The following is a 10,364-nucleotide window of genomic DNA, read 5'->3' as shown; positions in this document are numbered from 1 at the left end:
TAATTTTAACTAAAATCATGTTTTGAAAACACAATGTCATTCTATGTGGTAGTGTGTGTTCAGTGAGTGTGCAACAATGAATGTGTAATAATCATTAGCTGATGTTTAATTTGTGTAACAATGTAGTATACAACATCCCTTTCAGTAGATTTATTATTGTGTAACATGTTGCATACAATGGTTATACATAATATCACCTCCTCCAATGTGAGATGACCTCACAATTAATCATAAGACCCAACCTATGTCATGTGTGAGACTTTACATTACTAAAAAAAAAAGAAAAAAGAAGAAGAAGTTGAACTATGTTTCTTCTTGTTAGTGTGGGTGAGTGTGTTTCAAACACTTGTCCTCCTTAGCTTTTGCTTTGTGTCCCACATTGGTTAAAAGTAAGTCATTTTTAGTGTTTGTTTAGCTAGCTTATTTTTTGCCACCTTAGTTTACTATTTAACTTATTTTTACTACTATTCATGGGTCACACTGTACTTTTAGGTACTATTCATGGGTTTCACTGTATTATTTCAACTAACATTTACCTTTATCTACAGTACTTTCAACAAAAATTTTTTAATTTCAGCAAAATAAGCAGATTCTAAATAGGCCCTTAATATTTATAAGTTTTTGTCCTCCTCAAGTGATACATTGAGTTAGTCGGTCTAGTGGTTTGATTTGAGCTTGACCATAATTCCCACACTTAAAACCCAGTGGTTCTTGCTTGGGCCTTATCCTTTATCTTATGTTTCCAGCCCATTTTGATTAGCCCTTTGGGTATTATCCAAGCAGCTTGATGGGGCATTTATTAGCACAGTAACCATTGGCCCTTTGGCTCCATTAGAGCCCACTTGCCCCCTATTTGCTTGTTCTTTGTTCTTCTTGCTTGAATGTGCATCAAATTTGAAAAAATTGTTATAGTCTAATTTTGAGAGGTTTTACTACGGGTGATATGAATCAACCTTTAAAGATAACATTATTACGTGGTTCTATTGTTTTGTGAGATCTTTCTTAGCTCCCTATTTATTTTTTTTGTTATTGCTAATTTTTTAGGTTACAGTGTTAAATCAAAACTTGTTTTTCCATAGCTTTTTTCCAACACTTCTACGCATCAACCATTCTTATATTAGAAAAAAAAATAAAAAATAGAAATTATATTGTTATGCAAATATAGTTCTATAACGGAATAATATATCCAAAATACTTTGTTGCTGCATCCAAACTTGCTATCTTTCAGCTCATCACTTTCCCCATATGGAAAATGAGGTGAGTTAATTGGGAAAATCTGGATTCGGGATTCCTCCATCAACAGTCCTTACGTATTCTCTCCACCAATACTTTGCCGGAACCTTGTTATCCAACATGGTGTATATAATAGCCTGCACAAAAGTAGAAACATATATAAGAACCATCACGTTGCAAGTCAAGTTTTAGTTTTCATTACTTTGTCAACTACCATGCTCAAATCAAATGTATTAACATATTGATGTCTTCGCTTGTCAAACGACGAAGTGCAAGAAGCCATAGCTAGACAAGTTTGATAAAAATTAAAATTTGCAAATTCTCTTTGTAGTTACCTTCTCTTTTTATTTTTTACTAAATATTTCTTATTTAGTATTCTTGATAATATAAAATTGTTAAGTTCTAAAAGTTTAGAACAATTGACAAACTGTGAGTACAAACTTATTTAGATATAAATCTTAGAGTCTATAGAGTTTATTAAACAATGTTCAAGGTGCCACAAGTCAAAATACCAAAAAAAAAAAAAAATGAAACTGCAGGTTTAGGAATTCAAAACATGGCAGACTCGACCATTCGAGAAAACAGATTCGACCGATCAAAAGACAGATTCTGCAAAATTTAATTAAAGCCCAACAACTCATTAAGACCAAATAATTAGAGTTTCAGATCTAATTCTCCTAGCATTTAAAGGAAACCATAATGCACGTTTTGCTATGACTTTAGAAGTGCTCTTGTTAGATCTAAAAGATACTATGCCTTCTCCTTTCAAAGTTACTATCGTACACTGCTAATGATTTAAAGTTTTGAGTGGAATCTTCACAAACATGGGTGTTTGTGTGCGACAAATTCAAATAGAAGAGTCCGTGGATTCAGAGTTGCATGTGGTTGTGTGAGTAAGTTCTACAAGAGGTAGCTTTAGATTTTAGAGAAAAAATCTATTGTAAACTTTCATTCTATTATAGTGAATTTGTTTATCTTGAGGATAACTAGGTTAAATCATTCCCAAATTTTTTATCTTGAAAATGGATAGTTTCATTGGTTTTCCTGGCTGGCTTCTTTACTTTTCCACACTTAGTAATATGATTGTTTATTTTTAACTTAGATTTGAATAATAAACCTAAGTATCAACTTAGTTAATTAATTAGGTTAAACAATCTGAGTATACATGGGTCTAAACAAACAAACAAGTGGTATTAGAGCGGGTTCACTCTGATTGCATTAACGTCCTGAGTAAAATCCTTGATCCCTGCTATCTTGGATAATTTTAAGTGTCTAGCTATGATGTTTTGAGTAAAAAAGACACTAATGTTTCTATTGATTTTGTTGATGACAGTGAAACTCTTTGTAGGGAATTATTTAAATCTATGAAAATTGCTAACAAATTCAATGAAGAGTTAAAATTAGCTAATCTTGAAAAAGATAAATTGATTATAAGATTAGATGAATCTAATAAAAAGAATGAATTTTTGAGAAATCAATTTTCCTTTCAAGATGAAAAGATGAAAAGTTTGGAACAAGAATTAGCTGAGTCTAAAATTAACATTGAAAATTTGACTATTACCAAGTCTACTATTGATAACGGATCTGTTTTTGTTCCTTTTAAGCCTAAAGATGAAAAAGTTTATATTCCTCATTTTAAGAGGAATCGTAATTCAACACCTTGTTTTATCTTGCTGTGCAAGTGCTACACCTTATAGAGCACGACTTTTATAATTTGCACACAGGTGTTCATGATTGATGAGTGGGAAATCAAACATATTATTTATGCCTTTCTCCTAAGATTTTCTAGTCCTTACAATCAAAAGAATGGGAAATCAAAATCAAGATCATTTTTTTTTTTTAAACTGTAAACAACTCACACAATCAAACACTACATAGCACAAACTAGTAAAGTGCAGAAAATAGATCATCAAAACTAAACAAGGTACATAGTCATAAAATAAAAATTTCATTGGCAACCATAATTATACTTTTTTTTTTTTTGAGAGAATTTCAACCTATGGTGTTCGCTTTTGATGATAGTTCTATCATCAAACCAAAATACCAATTAGTTTTTAGTGTAAGTAAGGATTGAATTTTAGATCTCTTATTCAACTATTAGAGGTTTTACCAGTTTATGACCAAATATCAAAAAGCACACATTATGCTAAATGAATCAAATGCAAAAATAATTCTCATACAAAATCAATTTCTTAATTAACCCATGAGTACATGTACTATCTAGTACATACTCATACCAAATCAAAAATAGCTTATATGCTCAGTTATGCGATACATACTTTTTAAGTTTCTCCACAATATCAAGTATGTTCTAAATTAAGAGAGATATTATAATTCATGTAATTCCCAAGAAAAAATAAAACTAGACAAAAATAAAATAGTTGTCTTTTTTAAAATTTTCAATGTTTTTGGATTTTTTTTTTTGAATAAACAAAATAACCTAAGAAAATAAAACAACCAAAAATTGAAAGAAAACATATCCACAAATAATTGAAAGCATTAAATCGGGGATAGGTAAACAACACTCACCTCAACGAATCTCTTCTCACCCATACAACACGAGTCTTTGGCTTTGTAGACGAAGAACCAAGGGAAGCAGAGTGCATTTGAGGGCTTACAAACTTCTTTTGTAAGCCTTGAAAAAAAACATGTCCAGAAATAATTGAAAGAATTAAATCAGGGATAGGTAAACTGACAGGAATTTAGACCCCTTAAACACACAGATTGCGTAGCCTAGATTAATTAGCCAAGTTGTTACTTAGTCAAATTAAGCAATTCTAGGTTAAACAATCCAAAAATCATATCAAGATATAAAGCAGCGGAAAATAAATAACACAAGATATGATCACCCAGGAAACCACACGGTAAAAACCTGGGGAGGATTTGACCACCGATCCTCAAGGTAACCTGAATCACTATGGAAAGAATGAAGTTCATACAAAAGGACTACAAGCTCCCCGCTCGACTTCCTAATGCTACCCACCAGTAAAACTTCCTGACACGACCACGCGCAGGCTCCGAATCCACGGACTACTTCTTTCTTGAATTCCTCAATCAGCTACAAGCTCCCCGCTTACTTTTCTTTTATCTCCAATGGTTACAACAGTAATGATCTTCAAGATGTTGAAATAATCTCCACCATGAAAACCCTAAGTTTTGTGTAAAGGAAAGCTCCTCAAAGATCTCACACGAGATTCACACAAAACAGCAATGTATGAGCAATAATACAATATGGACAACCTCAAAAACGTGGCTAGGGTTTTATTTATATACCTAGGGTAAAAACATAAACCTAAACGTTTAATGAAGTAGGGCTGAGTTGGAAATTCTGCAGAAAATTCAACCTGTGCGATTTTCGATCGATCGAGTCTATTCTTTGATCGATCGAGCCAGGCCGAGAGTCCCAAGTACTTCTGCAGCCACTCGATTCCAACTTTACAATATTAAACCAACTTTGAGCAAGTCTAAATAAAACTAAATACAATGTTTTGATCATGGTTTGCCAACATTACAAATTAGAGTTCTAAATACATAAAATCCTAAGACCTTAGAACCTAACATAAACAACACTCACCTTAGCGAATCTCTTCTCACCCATACAACATGAGTCTTTGGCTTTGTAGACGAAGAACCAAGGGAAGCAGAGTGCATTTGAGGGCTTACAAACTTCTTTTGATCAGAGAGACTGAAATCCTACAATTTCCTTTCATAAGCCAATAAGCTTAAATTTTTCAAAAGCATATGAAACAATTTATTTGGACTTATGGCAGGAGAAATATTATCACATATCACAAAATGAAACACAAAATGCTAAAATTTCAATTTACGACAATTATTACAAATTTGATCACAGACACCATAAAAGTGACAAACATGAACAAATTTAGGACATCAGTTTTCCTAAGGGGGTTTCTGGTCACAAGCTTTGGTTTTTACCTCAACAAATAACAATTTGGTCTAATGTGACCAACAACACCACAAATGTGACAAGTAGGCATAAAAACAGATTTCTTTTACTCTCTAACAAGAGATTTAGACATAGGTTTAGAAACTTTAATGTCTACATCAGAACTTTTACCTTTTTCTAACCTAGTAGCGTAAGTCTTTTCCTTACGATTCCTCTTAAAATGAGGNTTTTTTTTTTTTTTTTTTTTTTTTTTTTGGTTGTAATTTGAAGAAAAATGTGATTACAAGTTTAAAATTTGTGTTTTTAACTTCTTTATTGGTTTTAATATTTGCATTTAAGAGGTATCATGTTTTTTAAACTTTTCTGGATCATGTTCATATATATTGAGTATTAAAAACTTCTTTTTAAGTTGTTTTTTTGCATTAAAATTCTAATGTTGATGGACCCATCAAATATCTCGCTCAACCGATCAAAACCATGAGTTGTTGTGTTCAAAACTCTCTGCCTCTCTCAATTGATGTTTGATCTATTGAGGTTGATTTGAGTTCAAAATACCTTGACACATGAAAACACTTTTCATGCTAAATTTTGATATAAGTGAGATCTATTTTGTATAGTCTTAATTGATTGTGCCTAGAAGTGTTTACGTGCATCTATTTTATGGGTCATGTAGTGTCAAGTTTGCATACATTGAAAGAGAGAATATTTGAATTCATTTGTATCCTCACTTTTTTTTTTTTGGTTAGGTTTGTGTCTTTTTAGTTTTCCCCGCCTCTTGAACTTTTCCCCAAACACTTTTTTCCCACAAACTTGTTTTGTTTTTCCTATTTTTATAGGGGGAGAAAGTTGTTTTTAAAACCTATGCTGTTTATAGGGGAAGTTGTTGCTCTTCATAGGAGGAGTTGCCTCTATTTTCTATAGAGCTGAATTCTTTTGTGTTTCTATGATTCTCTATTTTCTCTTGACATATATTGTATATGTTTACTGTCTACCTTCTGATTGGGTTGCCTTAGTCAATACATTACAAAAAGAGGAAGAACTAGATGAAATTTAGAAAAGGTTTTAACTGTTTTTATTTTGGGGGGAGAGTTAGTTTAGAAAATGTTTGAAAGAGGGGGAGAGTTAATTTAGAAAAAGGCATTGCATTGTTTTTTATTTAGAAAAGGTCTGAAAGAGGGAGAAATATATGTACATATTTATATATATATATATATATATTATATCTAACTTAGGAGGAGAGTTAGTTTGCATGTTTGTTATTTGTTGTTACTGCATATTTTTTTTTTTTATTATTCATATTGTTTATGTGTCTTTATTTCCACACATGTGTTGAGGTGCTCTTTTAAGTGTTTCAAGAGACAGGTACATTTCAATCAAGACCTTCTGCCTCTTTTTGCAACTTTTGGGTTAGAAGTATTAAATTGGAATTTGTGATGTATCTGGGTATTTTATTGTAATTGGGTTATTCTTATATTTGAGCATTTCATTTTGTATGTAAGTTTTGTCACAAATTGTTAAATGAGGAGATTGTTAGGTTCTAAAAGTTTAGAACAATTAACGTTTAGAACAATTAACAAACTGTGAGTATAAACTTGCCTAAATATAGCTCTTAGAGTCTATAGGGTTTATTAGACAATGCTCAAGATGTTACAAGTCAAGATATAAGAAAAATGAAGCTACAGGTTCCAAAATTCGAAACATGCCAAGCTCGACCAATTTAGAAAACAAGTTTGACCGATTGAAAGATGGATTCTACAAAATGTAATTAAAGCCCAACAACTCATTAAGCTCATTAAGTGATTAGGGTTTCAGATCTAATTCTCCTAGTATTTAAAAGAAACTCTAAGTCACGTTTTGCTATGACTTTGGAGGTGCTCTTATGAGATCTAAAAGGTACTATGACTTCTCCTTTCAAAGTCACTATCAGAATTCCATCTTGTTAGGTTCTAAAGATTTAGGATTTTATGTATTTAGAACTCTAATGTGTAGTGTTGGCAAACCATGATCAAAACAGGTTGTTTAGTCTTGTTTAGGCTTGCTCAAAGTATGTTTATTTGTAAAACTGGAATCGAGTGAGTGCAGATTTATTGGACTAAATCTGTAAGGCTCGATCGATCGAAAATTAGACTCGATCGATCGAACCACGTACAGATTTATTTTTCTGCAGAGTTCCAGTTCAGCCCAAACTCTATTTAAACGTCTTGGGGTTCAAGTAAAACACTTCTATATATAAGGAAAACCCTAGAACGTTTTTGGGACTTCTGAGAGAGAGATTAGAGTGCCTCTTGTGCCTCCTTTTATTTTTAGGGTTTTGTACCCAAACCTCTCTAAGTCTTTGTTGCTCATATTTGCGGTTTATGTGAATCTCTTGTAAGATCCTTGAGGAGCTTTCCTTCACATAAACTTAGAGTTTTTAAGGTAGAGATTATTTCAACATCTTGATGATCAACAAGGTTGCTATCATTGGAGGTTAAAAGAAAAGCAAGCGGGGAGCTTGTAGCTGATTGAAGAATTCAAGAAAGAAGTAGTCCGTGGATTCGGAGCCTGCGCGTGGTCGTGTCAGGAAGTTCTACTGGTGGGTAGCATTAGGAAGTCGAGCGGGGAGCTTGTAGTCCTTTTGTACGAACTTCAATTCTTTCATAGTGAATTCAGGTTAGCCTTGAGGATCGGTGGGTCAAATTCTCCCCAGGTTTTTACCGTGTGGTTTCCTGGGTGATCATATCTTGTGTTATTTATTTTCCGCTGCTTTATATCTTGATATGATTGTTTAGATTGTTTTAACCTAGAATTGCTTAATTTGACTAAGTAACAACTTGGCTAATTAATCTAGGCTACGCAATCTGTGTGTTTAAGGGGTCTAAATTTCCAACACATCTATACATCTTTAGAACTAATAGATTTGAAGTTGCTACTACAAGATCATACATAACTGATGATTTAAAGTTTTGAATGAGATTTCAGAGTTACAAACGTGGGTGTTTATGTGCAACAAATTCAGATAGAAGAGTCCGTAGATTTGGAGTTGTACATGGTCATGTGAGTAAGTTTTTCAAAAGGTAAAATTTCATTCTATCATAGTGAATTTGTTTACCTTGAAAATAACTAGGTTAAATTCTCCCTAACTTTTTTACCTTAAAACTAGGCAGTTTCATTGGTGATCATCATATAGTTGTTTTCTTTACTTTTCCGCACTTAGTGACATAATTGTTTGTGTTTAACCTAAATCTGAATAATAAATCTAAGTATCAACTTAGTTAATTAGTTTGGTTAAATAATCTGAATATACAGAATTCTAAACAAACAAACAAAAATTTACGAACCTTGTAAAGAGGAACTCGACCATCTGCTGGGACTTTCGGACTCTTGAGACAGTTGCATTTTAAGGCTTCTTCATATTTGCCCTGTATATATAGGCATTAACGTTATGAACAACCAATAAAGATAAGAAGAATGCATGGCGATGGCCAATTTGCCCAAATGATCAGGTCTACCTAAAGCAATGAAACTTTTTTTTTTGGTCCTTTCAATTTTTATTCATCCATTTTTTTAACCATTAGCTACGATTAAACCCGCCTAGCTTCTGCTTTCTTGCACTTTTGTCTTGGGAAAGATAATGAATGCGATTATATGTCACAGATAGTGTTCATAAAATAAACATAAAGATATTAGATTTAGCAATCATGTCAGTTAAGTTTTAAAGATTTAAGATTAAATGTTTAGAATTCTATTTTGTATGTGTTAGCAAACTGAGAACAAAACATGTCTAGTCTATGTGTTAGGCATTGATCAAAGATGTGTGTTTCAAGCTTCAAGTTCGAGCTAACTGTAGAAAAGAGAGTTAAGAATCTGCCAAGCTCGATCAATCGAAAATTAGATTTGACCGATCGAGAATCACAAAAATTAGATTCTGCAGAATTTTAAAACAAGGCCCAAGACCATGAAAACATTTAGGGTTTCAATCCAACTTGTCAACATATAAAAGGGAAACTCTAGTTACGTTTTGAAAACCTTTGAAAGACTTATGTGTGTTATTCCTTGTGAGATCTGAGAGGTGTTGTACCTTCTAACTACACAAGCATCTACCGGAGCAAGACCTACAATCAAGCATTGATAGAACCTAGTTGCTACTATAACGATCAACAATTGAAGGTGATTCAAAACCTTTGAATGGGAACTCAAAGTCACAAGTGTGAGTACTTGTGTTGCAATAAGTCTAAGAAGAGAAGGAGTTTATGGATTTGGAGCTTGCATGTGGTCGTGTCAGTAAGTTTAGTAATAGATTTAGGGCTAAATCTGATTGTAAAAATTTCGTTTATCTTATAGTAAATTTGCTTTACCTTGAGGATAGCTAAAGTCAAATCATCTCTTGGTTTTTACCTTGAAACTGTTAGTTTTATTACTTTTCCTAGGTTATTATATCATGGTATAATTTACTTTCCGCTGCTTCGCATGATATGATTTATTATTATTTAACTTAGATCAGAATAATTAACCTAAATAATTACTTGGCTAATAGATTAGATTAAATAATCTGCTTTAAGGGGTCTAAACAAACAAATTAACAATGTCAAAATGAAATTACAGTTCTAAATGAGGATTCTTAGGCTGCTATAAAAAAAAGTTCGTACTGATTTCTTCCTACCTATGAATTTCAAAGTTAACTTCAACGAAAAGAAAGAAGACTAAAATATGAAAGTGCCACACTTTTTTTTCCCACGCAGATTGTGCACAGGAAATCATTCAGCATAGCTAGAATCTATATCTACAGTGTCTAGTAGTTATTATACAAGGCAGAGCAAATACTGTTTTTCTATTGTTAATTGTAATTTTTTTATAAAAATTATAATTAAGTGATTAAATTCACTATTTTGTAAAATTTTGAAATTGAAGTTTGATGTTCTTATGTTTTAGAAGTGTGGAGAACTTTTATGTCATACCAAACACATGAGAACTTCAACCAATGCCATCTCCACATTGAATTCAGGCTCCGGATCACCCTGAACAGCCTTATATGCCTCTCGGAACTCCTTCACTATTTGATCACCCTTTCCAGATTTTATTAGCTGCATTGCCTCTGTCTACAACATTGTCATGAAGAAAAAGATAAATCATTCACCATAAGATAATCTGGCTAACAACCCTAGCTCGGTTGGTATCATGACATGGTTGAAAACCATATGCATTAGGCGATGTGCTAGGTGTACAAATATTTTGTGTTAGGAAT

General features: G+C 32.6%; 1 protein-coding gene across 1 annotated transcript; it reads right to left on the bottom strand.

The window, feature by feature from the left end:
• Window positions 1-1,130: 1,130 nt before the first annotated feature.
• On the bottom strand, window positions 1,131-10,214 carry LOC112034227 (uncharacterized). The gene is made up of 3 exons (XM_024067034.2): window positions 10,078-10,214; window positions 8,461-8,541; window positions 1,131-1,370 (listed from the first exon to the last, which is right to left on the bottom strand). The coding sequence occupies exons 1-3, from the start codon at window positions 10,207-10,209 to the stop codon at window positions 1,263-1,265; spliced, it is 321 nt and encodes a 106-aa protein (XP_023922802.2). The 5' UTR covers window positions 10,210-10,214; the 3' UTR covers window positions 1,131-1,262.
• Between the last annotated feature and the right edge of the window lie 150 nt (window positions 10,215-10,364).

This window comes from Quercus suber, unplaced genomic scaffold, assembly GCF_002906115.3.
Source record: "Quercus suber isolate HL8 unplaced genomic scaffold, Cork oak 2.0 scaffold_409, whole genome shotgun sequence".
NCBI classification, from domain to species: domain Eukaryota; kingdom Viridiplantae; phylum Streptophyta; class Magnoliopsida; order Fagales; family Fagaceae; genus Quercus; species Quercus suber.
Note: the sequence above shows the minus strand (reverse complement) of the source record. Positions and strands in the feature narration are given on the sequence as shown.

What these genes read in the sequence shown, in the direction of transcription:
- LOC112034227 (XM_024067034.2), bottom strand. Translation starts at nt 10,209, where the DNA reads ATGCAGCTAATAAAATCTGGAAAGGGTGATCAAATAGTGAAGGAGTTC. An exon ending in TTGAAGTTCTCATGTGTTTG is followed by an intron (nt 8,542 to 10,077) that starts GTATGACATAAA and finishes CTATATATACAG; the next exon opens with GGCAAATATGAAGAAGCCTT. An exon ending in GTCGAGTTCCTCTTTACAAG is followed by an intron (nt 1,371 to 8,460) that starts GTTCGTAAATTT and finishes ACTTTTGTGCAG; the next exon opens with GCTATTATATACACCATGTT.